The sequence below is a fragment of the Carlito syrichta genome, unplaced genomic scaffold (assembly GCF_000164805.1).
Source record: "Carlito syrichta isolate Samal-C Ts95f unplaced genomic scaffold, Tarsius_syrichta-2.0.1 Scaffold311975, whole genome shotgun sequence".
Classification (NCBI taxonomy): domain Eukaryota; kingdom Metazoa; phylum Chordata; class Mammalia; order Primates; family Tarsiidae; genus Carlito; species Carlito syrichta.
Window position 1 is genome coordinate 416497 of NW_007256071.1, and position 19168 is coordinate 435664.

General features: G+C 51.8%; 1 protein-coding gene across 1 annotated transcript in view; it reads left to right on the plus strand.

Moving 5' to 3' along the window:
* Positions 1–2483: 2483 nt before the first annotated feature.
* The window catches only part of STX2 (syntaxin 2), a 31548-nt gene continuing 14863 nt past the window's right edge, over positions 2484–19168 (plus strand). Inside the window, exons 1-3 of the mRNA XM_008069380.2 lie at positions 2484–2553; positions 7468–7567; positions 16081–16155. Coding sequence (XP_008067571.1) covers positions 2533–2553; positions 7468–7567; positions 16081–16155 — 196 coding nt within the window. The 5' untranslated portion in view covers positions 2484–2532. The remainder of the gene's footprint in view (positions 2554–7467; positions 7568–16080; positions 16156–19168) is intronic.

Consider the following 19168-nt stretch of genomic DNA (forward strand, 5'->3'; position numbering starts at 1 on the left):
GGGAAGCGTGTGGACTAGGCGCAGTGGTAAAGGTCTTCGTGGGTGTCTTTGCCGCCTGTGGAAGCCGTGCACCTGCCAAAGTGCTTGCCGGCATCTCGTCCTCACTCTGAATGTGGTGGGACAGAGCCTGTATTTCATGACTGTGAGGCAGAGGCTCAGCCAAGCTCTGGACTGCAGGTTCCTTCTTCTAGATGAGCCTGTTTTCATGCGGAAGAGCTCAGGGCGAGTCTCGACTGGCCAGCACGGCTGGCTGAGGGACAGGTGGCGCTGAGGGGCTTCCTCCTAGCACGGATGAGTGGCGTGGGACCCCGCGTGGCGGCTGAAGCACCGAGGATTGTTCCCTTTGAAGTTCTTCAGGGCAGAAGTCGGAGGGGGGTGTTGGTCCCCAGAGCCCATGGGGGAGATGCTTCCTTGCCTCTTCCGGTTCCAGGGCGGTGCCCTCCTGGGGTACCTTGGCTCGTGGATGCATCACTCATCTCTGTTCCTGTCTTCCCCCATCTCCCCGCGCGTGTCCCTCTTCTCTCACGAGGACCCAAACCAGGTGGGTTGGGCCTACCCTGCTCCAGGACGTGTCTTGGCTCATCACCGTTGCACGACCCTGTTTCCAGATACGGCTCACACACAGAGACACTGGGCTTGGGCCTCAACAGATATCTCTGGGGACTCATCCAGCCGTGACACTGACACAGCGCTGGTCATATTTGAACATCCCAGGAACAGCGCCCTTAGTCCAGGCACTGTTTTCCAACCTGCATCGGGGACAGCAGGTGGGAACTGCTCCTGTGGGTGCCCAGGGAGTAGGTGCTGGTGGCCTCACTTCCTCCTGTGCATTCCAGAGTGGGGTGTGGGGTCCAAAGTGGGCTGTAGGGGTTGGTGGGTGCTGGCTCCTCCCCATGTGCTTTTGCCCTGGTGATGATACATTCCTGGTGCCCTCCATGTGCGAGGGGTGCGTCCCTATCTTGGGGCACCACGTGGCCTTACCCTCCCGCTACCTGACAGAGCTGTCTTATCTACACATGGAGGAGGCCCTGGGCTGCAGGAGGGGCCCTGAGGGGTGGGAGGCAGCCGGGGATTTCTAGGCCCAGTGGGTTTTGCCTTAGTGAGTCCTGGATGGCACCGAGGGAGGGTCTGTTGTGCTTACTTAACATACTTAGGACATCCTGCAGATTTTTCTTAGCTAAATGTTAGAGTTTTGTTTCCAAATTTCTCTTGGGTTGTAGATCAATAAAGTTGTCCTGAGACCTTCAGTGGGAGGAGATGTCGCGTTCTTCAGGGTTATAGAGATCCTGAACTCACTGCCGCCCGGGCTCCTGTGAATTGTGCTGAGCTGACTCATGGGGCTGACTCATAGGTCTCTCCAGCGATGCTGCATCCCAGGTCCCAGGGGCTTGTTCTACCGGCACCTTCCCCACTGCCAGCTGTGGACCAATACCACTTCCTTCCAAGATAGATCAGGCAGCTGGGTTCTCCTGACCACCTAGCAGGGCGATAAGAGTCCTGGAGCAGCAGCGTCTGCATTACCAGCAACCTGCTAAAAGGCACCTCCTGGGCCCCTCTGGTCTACTGAGTCAGTGACAGGCGGGCAGTGTCTGCTTCTGCGTCTGGCCAGCCCTCCCAGGGGTGCCAGCCCTCCCAGGGGTGCAGGTCTCCAAGGACTGGCCCGGACTGTCTTCTCTGTCATCATCTCTGGCTGATTCCTCGAAGCCTGTGTCCCCAGCTCCTCCCAGGGCCACTGAGCTGCTATCTTCCTCCCACTTGTGCACCATCTTCCTGAGTATCTGTGGATGACTAGCATGGGCGGGCTGGTACATTAGGGTGACTTGGGTGCCAGTGGGTGGGTAGGAGAGTCTGGGGTTATCCCCTGGAGAGTTGGCAAGTGGTGTCAGTGCTTTTAATTTTTATGAAAAATATGTAGCACAAGCAGTTTCACTTCTTCAGGATAAAACCAGCTGGCGTTCTGCCGGCTTATGTGGTGAGAATGGGGGCTCAGAGTTGCACAGTTCTGGGAAGTTGGTCTTTGCTTCTCTGTTGGCTGTTCCCTACCCCTCGTGCTCTCCCCACTTCCTCCTGTCCAGGCTACCCCCCTCCCTCCTCCTCAGGCCATCCCCCCTCCCTCCTTCTAGGGCTGTTCACCTTCCCCCCTCTCTGGGCCATCCCCCCTCCCTCTTGCCCTGGCTGTCCCCCTTCCCTCCTATTCAGGCAGTTTCCCCCTCCCTCCGGCCATTCTCCCTCCCTCCTCCTCGGGCTGTCACCCTCTCCCTTGTCTGGGCCGTCCCCCGTCTCTTCCTCCTTGGGCCGTCCACTTCCCGCCCTGCCTGGGCCGTCCCCATCTCGCCTCTCCCCTGCCCTGCCACCCCCCCATGTGACTGTCACCTGTGGTGTTGCTGGGGTTGATTTTCTCAGCCAGTGATAGACGCTATTTGTGTCTTCATAAACATTTTAAAGGTCTGACGTTTGCGTTTCATGTTTCCATTTCAGTGTAGGAAAATTGACGATGGAGATACTGCTGTTGTCGTGGAAAAGGACCACTTCATGGACGACTTCTTCCATCAGGTGAGGCCCCCGCGGCGCCAGCTGGGTCGGCCTTCCTCCAGTGTAGTTCTAGTAACATGGGCGTGCACTCATCATATTTGAAATGACACCCACTGACACGCATCTTTAAAGAGTTGCTGTTAGCCGGGCTCCGTAGCTCAGCCAGTAATCTCGCGTCTTGGGGGGCTGAGGTGAGTGGATTGCCTGAGCCAGCAGGTTCGAGACCCACCTGGGCAACTTGGTGAGACCTCATCTCTACAATACACCAAAAAAAATTAGCCGGGCGTGGTAGCGCACGCCTGTAATTCTGGCTACTCGGAAGGCTGAGGCGGAAGGATTGCCAGAGCCCAGCAGGTCGAGGCTGCGGTGGCTGGGAGCGGCCACTGCACTCCAGTCTGGGCGACAGTGAGACTCCAACTCAAAACAAAAACAAAAACAAAAAGAGTTGCTGTTGAATTATGGACATTCTCTGGGATTTTTAGCACTATCACAGTATGAATTGATATGGAGGAAGATGCACATCGATGCCCCCGAGCCCTGCTGGGGTGAAAGGTGCGGTTGGACATAGAAGGCAGCACCCCGTGGGAGGTGGCACTGGTGGGGTATCCTGCGGGCATCCTGTCTGCCGACGGGCACATGTCTCTGTGACTGGGAGCTGGTGTCCTCCACTGCAGGCCTCCCAAGTCCTGTCACCCAGGTCCTCACTCCCAGGCCAGGCGCTGCAGGACGTGGGGCTCCCTGGCCTTCGGAGGTGGCAGTCCTGGCCCCTGGCAGTACCTGGCGGCACGGCTGCGGGGCCAGGTGTATGGCTCCCAGGTGGGCCCTGCTGGTGCTGGCCCCACAGTGGGGGCAGGCAGGCCGGAGGCTCGCGCTTGAGAGCGGGAGTTGGTTCTGTGTGTTTGCCCGGCGATGGGCGACAGAGACTTGGAATGTGTCCTGTTGTGAGCCCACCCCAGGCCCCTCCTCGCTAGGCTGCCTCTCCCGCTCTTTCCTAGCCTCCCCTGGGGCTGAGGCCTGTCCACATCACACACCAGGATCCTTGATCTGGTTCTGTGGAGTTCCAACTTTTAACATCAAGTCATGGAACAAATGCTTGGACTTTGTGGACATGAGGAGAAGAAATGCATGTCTAGAGGCTTTTTTTTTTTTTTTTTGAGTTGGAGTCTCACTCTGTCTCCCAGACTGGAGTGCAGTGTCCGCTCCCGGCCACTGCAGCCTCTACCTGCTGGTCTCCGGCAATCCTTCCGCCTCAGCCTTCCAAGTAGCTGGAACTACAGGCGTGCGCTACCACGCCCGGCTAATTTTTGATTTATTGTAGAGATGAGATCTCGCCAAGTTGCCCAGGCGGGTCTTGAACTTCTAGAGGCTTTTAAGGATGGAAACCGCCTGCAGGTGCGCTGCCAATTCTAGGGTCGCTCTGGCTGGTCTGTTGATCATGGGTTTGAAAGCATGTGCTGTGTGCTAAAATATATGAAAGCTGCCAACTTTTCAGATTCAGCCAGAATTTCTTGACTGTCTAATATGAGCCTGGTAACAGGTTTTCAAGTATCTGTTAGCACCTTCAGGTAGGAAGGAGCAGAGACACAGCCCTTCTGCACCCCTTGCACTGCAGCTCAACCTGCGGCCCTCTGTGGAAACGTGGTTGCTCTTGGGGTCTCAGCCTCTTGCCCCCTGGGCGGCTTCTTGTTTTTCTAATTTTCCCCTTTTGACCTGGGGGCTTAACTCTTAACTCTTCCATGCAAGTTCTTTGTAGAACTGTATTTATCTTAAAGAGTCTCCTGGCAGTAAATGCTGTTATGTTTACTAGATAGATGACAGACCACAGTTTGCTGGATGCCTCTGAGCTGCTGTCCTTTTCTGTCTGGGGTGAGTCTGCCTTTGCTGTGGCGCCTTAGGGATGGGACGGAGAAGGTGACTGATACTCAGGAGGACTGCAGCATCAAGCTCAAGCTTTCTCTCATTAAAGAGTTCATTTTTTTTGTACTCAGTTTCTGTGAAATAACTTCTTGGACAAAAAGAAGCAAATGATGCTTTATATATGAACTCATTTTTAGACAATGACATTCTGATCTTAAAGATCACATAGAATGTTGCAAAACAAGTGGATTTTGCACACGACCAGGATTTGGTCAAAGTCTGAAGCAGTGTTCCGAGGGTGGCCAGGGAGTCTCCGTTTGAGAAGGCTGACAGTGGACAGAGAGAGGCTGTCTTGTATAGTTCTCAGGCGGGGGGTGGCTGGCACCATCGTGACGACGCGTCGCCCAGCAGCATCGGCTCCCTTGAGCCCAGGGGGCTTCTGCCACGGAGTCACCAGTGGGGTGTACTGCAGAGCTCTCCAGGTGTTAAAGTCATGTTTTCTCAACTTTCTGACATAGGTGTGCCACTGAACTGCTTTATAAATGGCACTTTAAAGGAGGCAGAATGATCTCTTCTGCAGTGGTGGCAAAAATAAATGAATAAAGATGGCAGAACGAAATGTAGCTCTGTACACTAAAACTAAAATGCCATTATTTGCATTTAAGCCTTTGTAATAGCACAGCAACACTTTAAAAAATATTTCGTTTTTATTGTATTTTTTCCCCGTGATTAATTATAAGGATGTGACGTATATAAAGTCCTGCCAAAGTTGTGTGTGAATGGAAAGGACACCCAGGCCTAGTGCAGTAGCTGCTCAGTGTTCCCATAAAAGCAGAATCCTGTGTTTGCCTCTCCTTGAGCATGCTCGTTTTCCAAGTGTGTTCTGGGCCTTGGACCAGGCTTCCCAGGAGGCCACGAGACCTTCCAAGAGACTCGTGCGGTCAGAGCCATTTTCAGAGCAATGCTAGGGTCTTTGCTTTTTCACTCTTGCCCTTGTGAATGTACAGTGCTGGTGTTCTTCAGAGATGTACACTAAATGCAGGAGGGTCTTTGAGAGTCAGAATGCCTTCTAGCAAGTTAGAAATTAGCTTTACAGAAACTGGAAATCACTGCTCGTATTGTCACTGATTTGGGGGGGAATATTTTTTCATCAAAATGTAATTTATGTTCGCATGTATATTACTGTTGTTCTATAACACATTGCTACAAACATGGTGCCCTAACACAACATAAATGCATCTCTTAGTAACAGAAGCCAGAGTCTTCTGCAGGGCCTGCCACAGTGCTGGCAGGCGGCATTCCTTGGGGGCTCTGGAGAATCTTCCCTTGCCTAGTCCGACTCCCCGAGGCCCCTGTGTTGTGGGTTTGCGTTCCAGCCCTGCTTTTGTGACTGCCTCTTCTTTTCCTGACATGGACCTGGGTAGTGACATGGGCCCACCAGATAATCCAGGACTGTTTCCCATCTCAGGATTACCAACCCAGTCCAGCTGTGAAGTCCCTTTCGCCTTGTAAGCTGACACACGCACAGGCTCCAGGAAGAGGGTGTGGACCTGCAGCGGTCCCGGGTTTACAGTGACTCAGAGTGCAGGAAGCGGGAGCTGAGCCGTGCTCACAGGGCTCTCCTCACTCCTTCTGTGGCCACGCCTCCTCCTGCTCCTGTCTTCTCCATTTATTTTTCTGAAGAGACAGGATCTGGTCTTGAACTCCTGGTGTAAAGTGATTCCCTCACCTTGGCCTCCCAAAGGTCCAGGGTCACGGGCATGAACCACCACACCTGGCCTGGACTCTATCTTCTGAGGACATCGTTATGTTGAGGCCTGCGTGGATAATCCGGGCTGATTTCCCACCTCAAGCTCCTTAGTCACATCTGCAGCATTTCTTTTGCCACGTAAGGCAACATTCGCAAGTCCCAGGGGTTAGGACCTGGACATCCTTGGGGCTATTATTCAGCCTGCCACAGAGGGCTTTGGAGACAATGCCATGACACCATCTGGATAAGTCTTGCTGAGTAGTATATTACACTTTGAAACGCACTTTGAAACGTAACTTAAATCATTTAGAGGCCAAGTATAATGAATATGAAGGCTTGGCTGTATGAACTGTCGAGACAGCCTTGCCTGAGAATGTCTCTGTCTGCATGTTCTGTGGGGTGAATTTACTTTTCAGCGTGCTGAGCATTGATATTCATAGTACTGCGCTTCCAGCTGGTACCTTCTATATAGGACTTGGATCTTTTTTTTTTTGAGTCCAGGTCTCACTCTGTTGCCCAGGCTGGAGTGCAGTGACACCATCATGGCTCACTGTGGCCTTGACCTTCTGGGCTCAGGTGATCCTCTCACCTCAGTCTCCCGAGTAGCTGGGACTACAGGTACATGCCACTATGCCTGGCTTATTTTATTTTATATTTTATTTTATTGATTTGGAGTCTCTCTCTGTTGTCCAGGCTGGAGTGCAGTGGCATGCTTATGGCTACCGCAGCCTTGACTTGCTGGGCTCAGGCAAACCTTCTGCCTCAGCCTTCCAAGTAATTGGAACTACAGGCATGCACCATGCCTAGCTAATTTTTGAATATGTTGTAGAGACGAGGTCTTACTAAGTTGCCCAGGCTCATCTCAAATCCCTGGGTTCAGGCAATTTTCTCACCTTCAACTTCCAGAGTTCTGGGATTGCAGGTGTGAGCCACCATACCTGGTGGGTTAATTTTTAAAATTTTTTTAGAGATAAGGCCTCGCTATGTTGCCCAGGCTGGTCTTGAACTCCTGGACTCAAGCAAATCCTCTCGCCTTGGCCTCCCATAGTGCTGGGGTTACAGGTGTGAATACCCCCTGCCGGTCCTTGGAGCTTGATTGTAGAGCTTTTGGCAACCTCATAGGTTTTGCTGGTGAATATTGATTGGTAGGAATATTCCCGTGGCACATTTCTCCTTATTTGTTTAAATGAACTGATGTCAGCACGAGAATGGGAACAGCTTTTATTTCTGTATGAGGTGACCATTTATTTCCCCCGACGTCTTAGGTAGTGATAAGTGCTAGCGAGTCTGACTTGGCCACCGTGTGATGCTCTCCCTGTCTCTCCTAGGTAGAGGAGATCAGAAACGCTATCGATAAAATTGCCCAGGATGTTGAAGAAGTCAAGAAAAACCACAGCATCATCCTGTCTGCGCCAAACCCAGAAGGAAGTAAGTAGCGGGCCCTGAAGGGAGTTTTGCCTGCCTGTGCGCCTCTCTTACTGTATATGGCCAGGCTTCGGCCCTGGTTGCATGTTGGGGGTTTTTAAAATCCCGATGCCCCCTGGCACCAGTGTGGTCTTGCAAGCTTCCCACGTGCTTCTGGTGTTCAGCCAGGGAAGGACCCACGCATGGTCAGATGGAAAAGAGTAGTGAGCGTGACTTTACAGAGCTCAGGGTCCCGTCGGCGATGAGGCCCGAGTCTTAGGCCCACAGTCAAGCAGGAATGACGGAACCTAACATTCCCAGAGCAGTGGACCAGAGACCGACTTAGAAAACTGCTCAATAAAGCAGACATGAGGTGGCGGCTGAGGAGAGGCAGCATCATACCCCGAGGGGAAGCTTTTGTGTGGGCTGTGCAGTTCTGTCTGTTGAGGACAGCATGGAGGAATTGATTCTGTTTGTTTTTTCCACACCCTCTGCCCTACATCTGTCTCCTTCTGAGTCTGAGGCCCATGGCAGAATGGAAAGAGCTAGTGTAAGTCATGGGGGAATCTGTATCCCAGTTTGTGTGACAGTTTGTGTTGTGCCCTGGGCAAGGGGCTTCCTCTCATGGGGGGAAGAGCAGTGATCTTCCGTAGCCCCAGCATCAGGAGCTGGCGGTTAAGAGGGAGTGTGTCATGGAGTTGGAATGAGGGCTGTTGAAACTTCAGAGGTGACACAGGCCTGAACAGGCCAGAGACTGCACAGGGGCATCCACGTGTCATTTGGGGAGAATTGACATCTTGACCATATGGAGTCTTTTAATCCATGAAAGTGGCCTCTCCTCCACTCTTGGAGTCTTCTTCAGTGTCTCTCAGTGCAGGACTGTTATATTTATTCCTAGATGGTCGATGTTTTGATAGGAATGCAAATCCTATCTGCTTCAAGTTTCACTTTCTATTTGTTTGCTGCCAGTATATGGAAATACAATCATTTTCCCCCCATTTTTATTTTAGACTTGAAGGTGCGTTGCATGTTTGTGCCATGGTCGTGATGTGTAGTGATGGGGCCCATTCCCCAGAGAGTGAACATTGCTCCAATAGGTAATTTATGAGCCCTAGGCCTCCTCCTCTTTCCCCGCTTATGGGTGTCCCCATGTCTATTACTTCCATCTTTGCGACCGTTTCGTTCCCGCGCATGAAGGAGAGCATGCGGTGTTTGGTTTTCTGCTTCTGAGTCAGTTCGCTTGATACGGAGGTCTCCAGCTGTGTCTGACTTGCTGCCGAGGACACTTGCCGTCCATGGCCTTGCCTGTGAGCTAGGAACCTCATGTTCTCCTTCCGTTCTGTTGGGTCGTCTCCTCCCCAGTCTTGTCATCTGGGAACAGTGACAGTTTTCCCCCAGCTTTTTATTTCTAGCCGACTGATTTTGCTGACCATCAATATAGCCTTGACCATGAGTGGCAGTGGGCACTCCCTCCCATCTCAGAGGAGACTTGAAAGCAATATGTTTTGCTGCAAGATTACTTAGTGTGGCCATGCGTTGAAAGAATAAGAACGTAGTATTAAATTGATATGCTCTGGAAAATCAGTTTAATCTTCCAGATTAATCCAGTGCTGTGGGCCACTGCTGGGCTCTCCTTTTGCATTTGTTCTTTCTGTTTTCCTAAAGAGAACCTTTGCAAACCGTGGGCATTTCAGGCCCTCCCCAACACGGAGCCGTCCCTGTAGGGCGTGAAGTGTGTGTGATTTCGTGTTTTGGTCCTGGGGCCGACAGGGCTGGGTTTGCCCCTGCAGCCTGGTGGAGACGGCTCCCTTGGGTGGGAGTCTGGATCCCTGCTTCCACCCTTTGGGAGGCACATCCTGCATGACTGGCTGCTTGCGTTTCATCTGCCCCACCCTCACTGCGTTGTTTCCCTCGTCTTGTTCGGTTCCCTCTTTTCCGCTAGTTGTGCCCTTAGCTCTAGCGGAAACGGCTTCAGCCATTTCTTGGGAGCCGTGTGGGTGTGGCTAGTGACCCCCGTGCAGGGTGGGAAGCCGCCTTCCCGCTCATGCCAGGTTCGGTCCCGGCTCCACCTGGATCTTGTGTGGCCTGAGCTTGTGACTTGCCTTCTCTACACCAGGCCCCTGTGTGCACCCTCAGCTGATGGTGGCCACTCCCTTTGTGCTGGCTGTGTGCTGCCCGAGGCGGTGCTGTGAGACGCATTCAGGGTAGCCAGGGCTCCAGAACCTCGGCACGTGTTGCTGTGGGTCCTGGGCTGCCCTTGACATCTTGTCTCCAGCGTGAGACACGTGTGTCTCTTCCTGGGGCTGCACTGGTGTGTGTCCTGGGACCTGTCTTGTGGTGGCTTTTCTGCTGTTTGCTATTTTGACCTTGGCTCTTGGCCCCAGCATAACACACATGTCCCCCCATTAGGGCCAGCTGGTCACACCCTTGTTCACTCCCTGTGGATGAGGTTGGTGTGTTGGAGCCCATCTTGGAAAGGATGTTGGCCAGGCCTTTTCCGGTTGCAGGTGACTTCCTTCTGAGGTGTGCTGGTGATTACCAGAGTCCCATGTTATTACAGTCTTATAACAGTGTCCCAGTGTCATTGGCTTGTCCTTCCAATGGGTGCCAAGCCCCAGGCACTGCACTTAATGCGTGGCATGGGCAGTCTCGTTTATTCTCTGGGATAGCCTGATGCAGAGCCGAGAGCACTGAGGCTTAGACAAGTGAGGCCATGGGCCTGGTTTCGGGCTGCTGGTGGGCAGTCTCAGTCCTGCAGGCCGTCTTCCGCACCTGCTCTTCTAATAGCTGTCTGGGGGTGCTTGCCTCATGCCCACACAGCCTGCATGTCTGGGTCCAGGGCTCTGACCTCCCGCACTGAGTGTCCTTCATCTTGTGGACTCCATCTGTGAGTACCTGTCTACTTAGCTCTCTGGCCAGAATTCCCAGGAATGTGCACCAGACCAAAGGACTTGTGCCACGTGGCATCCTTTGCAGTTCGCAAGGTTTCTCATCTGTGGGAAGGTGCACTAGGCTGCAGGGAATTGCCCTTACTCCTTCCCCAGATGTGCCACATCTCAGTGTGCTGCCACTGTTAGCATCCCTCTCAGTGTGTGAGTGCGCATGAGCAGTATGTGTGTGCACGCACCTGTGTGCATATTCTTGCACACGTTATGTTTATGCCTATCCTTATTTGTGCTGAGTCATTTAGGGCGGGCTGTAGGCATCATGGCTGTCCCCCTACCCTTCGTCTCCACTTCCCGACTCTAGCACTCACAGCACTTCCTGCCAGGGCTGTCCCCCATGAGACCCGCAGACCACCCCTTGGTGCATGCCACAAGGATGCTGCACTGCCGCCACGTCCCCCTCAGGGCCTGGCCCGTGACTGCCCTCTCGCAATATGTTCCCTCCCCTGGCCAGCCCAGGTGTGTGCATGTGCCCCTGGAGTGGAAGTGTAGGGAATAAAATGATTTGCTTTCCAATGAATGCTGAACCATGTTAAGATGCCTGTGCTGAGTTACTTCCTGCGTCTTTGTTCCCTTTCACAGGCTTTTTACTTTGGCAGGACCCAATCAAAATGAAATTCTGTAAGCCAGTCAGCAGATAGGACATGCAGATAAAACGATTTTGTAATAACTCTGAAAACCAGTTGGCAGGTAGGACATGCAGATGAGTTAATCATGTAACCCAGTCAATGTACGACGTGTAGGCGACGTCCGGGAAAGTGATGCAACCTCTGGAGTACCCAGCCCATGGGAAAACAGGGGAAGGACTTGTGTTTTGGGCCTAAATGCCTTGGCTGTAGCCGCTCGGTGTATCTGCTCATTCGAGAGACACCCATTCTTGCAAAGGCGTCATTAAAAAAGCTGCTTCACTCCACTGATCTCCAAGTCTCCGTGTCGCTTTTGAACGACAGAGTCTGAAGGGGGTGCCCCTTGTTGCCCTTGTTTCCAGCAGAAGGCTCTCTCAGGGTGGAGCCTTTGGGGCTCCGCGGGTGTCTTGTCCCCAGTCACACCTTGGGCCTCCTCCTGCTTGTCTGATGTTGGCACGGCTCTGCTGGTTTCTTGTGGTCCGTGTGTGTGGGATGGATATTTTGCTTTCATCTCCTCTGAATCTTTCTATACCCCTCTGTTTTAGATGTTTCTCTTATCTCTTGTGAATAAATATCCAGTTGGAGTTTGTCTTCTGTCCAGCTGGGTTATTCCTGTCCTGAGGGCTTACCACCCACTTCCTGGAATGGTTGGTCCAGCTGGGTGAACCCATGGTCTCTCTCTTTTTGTTTTTCTTGCCTGTCTAGGTGATCTTCCTCCCTCTGCACGCTTTCTTTTGGGTGGTTTTAAGATTTGTATCCTCTTCCCTGTCGGCGGGTGCTTGACTTGTTGGAGCCGTGAACGTTGGCGTTTCCACCACCTCTTGGGAGCACGAGGGCCTCGGACAGCTTACTCCACCCCGCACCACATGCTGTTGTCATCGTGTGGATGCGCGCGTGTGTGTATGTGTGTGCACGCGTCTCCCTCCCAGGATGCTACTTTATGCCATTAGGACAGTCAGTGCATGGCAGGGTTTGGCCCTGCACTTGGTCATCATTTATCTGAAATGACGTCTTTTTTGTCTTTTTATTTCCTTTGCTAAGGCTGTGTTGTTATCTGAAATTATCTTTATTCTATTGTGATCCTCGAAGGATATTTTCACTGAGTACAAGAGTCTAGCTTGGAAGTTCCTTAATTTTATCACTTGGATGGTTTTAAAGATATTTTGCCCATGATATTTTCAAAGTCAGCTAGTTGGCGCTTTTAAGAGTCTTGGTCCTTGGCCTTGGGTTTGAACTTCTTGCGCTTGTGCTCCAAGTGGCTTCCCACTTCCCCTCCTCCTGGAAGGCCTCCTGGGTAGGCTGCAGATGTGTCCCAGTGTGGGGGAAGCCCTGGTTTCCTTCCTGTCTCCGCTGGGACTCGAATGATGTATATTTCAGACTGTGTGCTTTCTGCCTCTCACCCTCTGTTCTCTGTTTTCCGTCAATTTGTCTCTTCATTTTATTTTGAAATTTTCTTCCTTACTTATCTTCTGATGCCTCTTCAGTTATTGTCTTCCAGGTCAGGGAGCCTCTCTTTTACCCATTGAATTATTTTTGGATTGGTTTTTCACTCCCAGAATTTCATCTGGTTCCTTTTTATACTGTCCTATTCTCTGACACAATTAATAATCTTGTATTTTCTTGCTTTGGATGTAATTGTTTTTTGTTGGTTTTTTGAGTTGGAGTCTCACTCCATTGCCTAGGCAGGAGTGCAGTGGCATGCTCATGGCCACCCCACCATCGGCTGGCTGGGCTCCAGTGATCCTGCTGCCTTAGCCTTCCAAGGAGCTGGAAGAATGTAATTGTTTTAATGTCTGTGTCTGAAAACTTCCTTTTTTTTTGAGTTGGAGTCTCACTCTGTCACCCAGGCTGGAGTGCAGTGACAGCTCATGACTACTGCAGCCTTGACCTGCTGGGCTCAGGCAATCCTTCTACCTTAGCCTCCCGGGTAGCTGGAACTACAGGCATGCGCCACCACGCCTGGCTAATTTTTTTATTTATTGCAGAGATGAGCTCTCACCAAGTTGCCCAGGCTGGTCTCAAACCCATGGGCTCAGGCCGTCCTCTCGCCTCTGCCTCCCAGAGTGCTGGGATGACAGGCAGGAGCCACTGCCTCTGACCTGATAGCTTCATTAATGGGTATCCTCTGGCTCTGTTTATGTTGTTTGTTGTTTTTGTGGGGTTTCATTCATGGTTTTTTATCTCTATTTGGTTATTTTTTATTGGGATTTGAGCTTTGTATTTGAATTATTTGTGGCAATGATTTGAGTCCTGAGTGGTATTTTCTTTTTGAAGAGTTGATTAATTCTCATTTCTGGCAGATGGCTGGGGTGCAGCAGATCTGGGTCTGATTATGGCCTGCAGTGACTCAGCACCCGGCTCCGGCTGCGCGCCCGGGGCCCTGCACCCTGCTTCTCACAGCACCATCAGGGAGCAGCCTCCCGCGTCTCAGCCTCCTGGGAGCTGGCAGCTCCCTGGGGTGGGGGCAGCTCATGCGGCTCTTCTTGGGGACTCTCCTGCACCTTCTCCTCTGCCTCTTCAGCTCCTGATGGCTGCAAGCAGATTTACAAGGATAGCAGTATTTCCCCTTTCTAACTGTCCTTAGCAGGAGGACTCATCTGAACCCCTTGTCGCTGGGAGGGGGGTTCCCGGTCGCCCATTCCTCCCCCAGGGATTTGAAGTGTCACCTTGGGAGGGCTGCCTGAGCCTGTGCCTGGATAGGCAGGAGCTCCACCCTCCTCTTAAACCGCACTCCACCCGCCTGTTGAAGAGCTACGGGCTTTCTCACTTGGGGTGCGTCCTGCTGTGAATGTCCGAGCGGGCCTCACCCACCTGTCACTGCTTCTGCGCCCGCTTGGTGGTCCCAGGCTGTCTCCACGTCGGTCCTCAGCAGCGGCCAGTGGCTGATGGGCCTGGCCTGCACAAGTGTGCATGCTCTACACGTATTGGACCAAGACTCCCGTGCTCGGCCCTCCTTCCCAGACCCGAGGCTGGGTCTCAGGTGTCAGAAGCATGCGCCCGCAGCCAGCCCCCACTGGAGGCGAGCCCACATCTCTCCATCACCGAGGCGTTGCATCCCTGAGTGCCCGTTATAGCCGTCGTTTCCTGCTGCCCTCTCCACCCTGACGTGAGATTTGCAGAGAACACTACCTCTTGCCTCCATAATGTTAAAAACCATGTGGCACCCGACTGAAAGGAGACACGGCGCAAGCGGTTCACGTCCTGCAGGGAAGGCCCAGGACTGCTGTGCCAGGAAATAGAGTCGGAGCTCACCCTGTCCACAGAACGGTCATGACGCCGCAGCCAGACTGTGGGTGACAGGTGTGCTGGGGGTTCTGGTGGCACCAGCAGTCCTCCCATGTGGGGTTCAGTTTCGAGGAAGTTGTGCGACTTCTCCGCCGTTGACACAGCAGCTGCCTTCTGGAAGAGCCGCTGGGCGTCAGGACCGAGCAGGGAAAACGCTGCTTCCTGGCCAGAGGGAGACAGGTCTGGGCTCAGGAAGCCAGGCCTTTCCCTGCGCTCTGCCCACGTGCATAGGACACTGTCACGCAGGCCGGCTCTGCATTGCCTGGAACCAACCGGTGCCATCCTGGCTCTGGTCCTTCCTGTGACTGGTCCTTCTGTGGCTGCTCGTCTTCCATCCCTGGTCAGGTCCCATCCCTTGCGTGGGACACCCAGCAGCAGCCCCCACCCCCAGTTCCTGGGGCATTCCTGTGGAAACCCCTTGGCACTGGCACTTCCTGCATCTCTCCTACCTTTGTATAAACGATTGGATCCTCGGTGCCTCCTGGGTAACACATGTCCCACACACCTGATCACTTGGTGTGTGTCGCTGGTGTGCGACCTCTCCCTCCAGAGGTGGCTCAGCACCTGACCCAGCTCTGACATGCTCCAGGAGCCAGCCTGACTCTGAGAGTGGCCACACGCCTCTCCCATGGCTGAGGATGCAGAGGATGTGGCACTGCCGGCACCATGCATACACCCTCGGCTGAGGGTCGGAGGGAGGAGAATGGCATCTCTAGAAGCTTTTGCTCTTGGGCTTTCCAGGGTGAGGTGTGCGGGTGGCGTGAGAGTGAGTGCCGACTCTCCAGGGTGACAGGGGGACCTGGGTGGGTGGGACCTTGTGTCTCCCTGGCAGTCCTGGCCAAGGGTGGGAGTGACCTTCTCCAGGTTTTTGGAGCCTCTGGGCAGGCCAACCCATCTCCAAGCAGGGTCGCGTCCCTACCGTGCCCAGGGTGCCAAGGCAGCAGGTGACAGAGTCGACCCTCTGCGCCCATCATGGTGAGGCCTTGTGCCGTGGACCCAGGGTTGGTACTTGCCTAGCAGCTGGTCTCCATCACGTGCAGCCCATGGGGGGGTCCCCGCTCGTGGCACCCGCGCTCTTGAATCCCTTCTCACTCCAGGGCTGACAGAGAAGCCAAGCTCCAGGCAGCAGCTCCAGCACGAGTGGTGGCTGTGCCTTGTGCCTGCCTCAGTGGCACAGTCTGTAGCAGAGGAGGTTGGGGACAGGCCTTTCAGAGGATGGTGGCTCTCGGCCTCTGGGCTCAGGTCTCTGTGTGGACTGTTTCATAGTCAGGGGTGTAGACCAGCAGTCTCCTGCTGCAGTGTAGCCTGGGGGCTTGTCAGCTTGATTGCCAGCCACACCCCAGCCGAGTGCCCAGTGGGTCCTGGGTGAGGCCCAGGGACATGCATTTCCACTGAACTTCCCCTGGTATCAAAGTTGCTCTGCCACTTGCCAAGCTCAGGCTTAAGCAGTCGTTTTTTTTCTTATGGAAAACAGTACTTGGGCAATCCCCTTAGGTCCCCTCCTGCTCTGGGAGCTTTTCTGTCCTCTTGTTAAATTCTACTTTCAAAAACAAATAAAAAGCCAAAAAACAAACAAACAAAAATAGTACTTATGCACTAAGGATGTTGCTTCATTTAAGTTTATTGGACATTATTTATATTAGATATTATAGCTCAGATGTCTTATTTTAAATTTTTAAAGAAATAAAAGACGAGCTTGAAGATCTGAACAAAGAAATCAAGAAAACCGCTAATAAAATTCGAGCCAAGTTAAAGTGTAAGTTTAAAGTTTTATGTTCAATTATTGGGTGATTGTTATTTTCTTCTTTATAGGTTTTTATCCTTTTACATTTTCAAAAATAAAAATTGTGAGGACTTTAAAGTAAATTACTTGTAGTTATGTCAAAGTACTAATTCATACTCAATGAGATTATGTGTTTGCTTATGAATTGTTACACTGTTATATTTTCTTGACATTTTGGGTTAAATTGCAGATATTTGAGAAGGTGAGATAGCCTTTACATGAGCTGCCAGGTTCCTCTCCCACAGTCCTGTTGGTGGTCAGCTCTTTCATCTTCCGATGCTAGCCACTGTGAGTTATGGAGTATGGCATTGCCCTGGCCGCAGAAGCTTCTGAGAGGCTTATGGCTTCTGGGTGGACTTTAACAGAGGCTGCTTTTTCTTGATAGTAGAAAGACACATTGCATTTCACTTGTACAGAATGACATCGACATCAAGACCAGTCTCTATGCAGATGATACAACACTTTTCTTATGGAAAATGCCAGACTAGTGCCCAAGTGCAGACGCAGCCCCCAGCTCCACAGTTCAGTGCTATCCCCACGCTCTGCCACTGCCCCTGGCATCTGTGGTGTCTTTCTTTCTTTCTTTTTTTGAGTTGGAGTCTCACTCTGTCGCCCAGACTGGAGTGCAGTGGCCGCTCCCGGCCACTGCAGCCTCCACCTGCTGGGCTCCAGCGATCCTTCCGCCTCAGCCTTCCAAGTAGATGGAATTACAGGCACTCGCTTACCACGCCTGGCTGATTTTTTGATTTATTGTAGAGCTGAGGTCTTGCCTGCCCAGGTGAGTCTCGAACCCGCGGGCTCAGGCCATCCACTCACCGCAGCCTCCCAAAGGTGCGGGATGACAGGCTGAGCCGCCGAGCCCGGCTTGTGGTGTCTGTCATCGGAGGAATTTCACTCCCCGGTTACCTAAGCCAAATTAACAACAGTTCTTGAATGTGGTGCCATGATCCCCGCTCACTCCAAGCAATCTTGCCCCGTACCTGGGTCCCACCGCTTCTCCGGAGCCCTGCTTCTGACGTGGAGAGGGTGCTGAGACGCTGGGACGCGGGCCGGGTGTGTTGCTGCACGTAGCGAAGATTCGGCCATTTGACCTAGGCCCTTTTAGTGAACATAGCCAGGACTGTTCTGATGAAATGAACCATGGTTTCCTACTGATATTTTAAGTTAAATTAAGAGCTGAGGAAAGATTTTCACTTAATCTGGGAGGGCTGCGACATTATCTCCGTAAACTCTGCCCAAGTCCTGCTCTCACTGCCACTCCCGTTATGACTCATTCACTTTATTCCAGAGGACGCACACAGCAAACTCAAAATGGGGCCTGCAGCTACCATTAAGAGTATGATTACTTGAAACAATTAGCTTTCTTTTTTTGGTAAAGACAGGGTCTTGCTGTGTTGTCCAGGCCAGTCTCCAACTCCTGGCCCCAAGTGATCCTTCCCGCCTCAGCCTCCCAAAGTGTTGGGATTACAGATGTGAGCCACTATACCTGGCCAGTTTAACTTTTTTTTTTTTTTGCTCATTTTTTTTGTCTTTAAGTATCTCCAGCTGTGCAGTATAATCAAATTACTGGGGTTTTTTTGTTGTTGTTGTTTATTTTTATTTATTTATTTTTTTAGCCATTATGTTGCTATGTTGCCCGGGTTGGGCTTGAACCCTTGTGTTCAAGCAATCCTCCTGCCTCAGCCTTACCAAGTAGCTGGGAATGCAGGTACACAACACCCCACCTGGCTACAAATTACTGGGTTTTAAAGTTACTTTGAATAGTTTTTCCTCTGTGCATTTATGTCGCTAACTTGACCTACCATTGGTTTCACTTAGAAGTTTAGAGATTGCTTCTTTTACACATTTAATTTTGTCTTGTAGTTTTGTGATATACTTATGTCATTCTGAAGTCAAATTTGTAAGACAAACATATTCCCAGTCTCAATTTTGGGTTTTTCACCGCAGACCTAAACTCTTGGCCTTAAGTGATCCTCCCACCCCACCTCCTGAGTGTAGTCTCCTGGGGCTACAGGGATGTACCATCCTGCCTGGCTAATTTTTAGATTTTTTGGAGACGTGGGAGTTTCTCTGTGTTGCCCAGGTTGGTCTCAAACTCCTGGGCTCATGTGCTCCTCCTGCCCTGGCCTCCCAAAGTACTGGATGACGGGAATGCACCAGCACGCCCGGCCTGGAGCCTAGCTTTTGTCTGTCTTTCCTACCCTACACTTATTCATCTCCTTTCTCCAAAACCAGTTTAACAATTTCTGGGTTCTTTTTCCATTTTATTTTTTTTCCGAGTCGGGGTCTCACTTTGGCGCCCAGGCTGGAGTGCAGTGGCATGATCATGGCTCACCACAACTTCCAACTCCTGGGTTCAGCCTGTCCTTTTGCGTTAGCTCCCCAAGTAACTGGTGTCACGACGCCTGGCTGATTGATAAAATTTCTTTTTTCGCTATGTTGCTCAGGCTAGTCTCAACCTCCTGGGTTCAAACAATCCTCTTGCCTCAGCCTCCCAAAGTGCTGAGATTACAGGTGTGAGGAACCTTACCTGGCCCCTTTTCACTTTTTAATGAGTAAATATATCTATTTATCCGAAGCACTGGGCATGGTGGCTCATGTCTGTAATCCCAGCACTTTGGGAGGTGGAGGTGAGAGGGTTGCCTGAGTCCAGGAGTTCAAGCCCAGCCTGGGCCACGTGGCAAGACCCTGTCTCTACAATAAATTTAAAAAAAAATTAGCAGGACATAGTTGCATGCGCCTGTAGTCCTAGCTGTTTGGAAGGCTGAGGCTGAAGGATCGCCTGGGTCCAGCAGGTCGAGGCTGTGGTGGCCATGAGTGTGCCCCTGCACTCCAGCCTGGGTGACAGAGTGATACTCTTACTCAAAAAAAAAAAAAAAAAAAAAATTTATGTTTCTTTAGCCTCTCCTTAATTTTGAACAGTTTCTCAATCTTTCTTTAACCTTCATGATATTGACATTTTTAAAAGAATACAGACTAGAAGCCA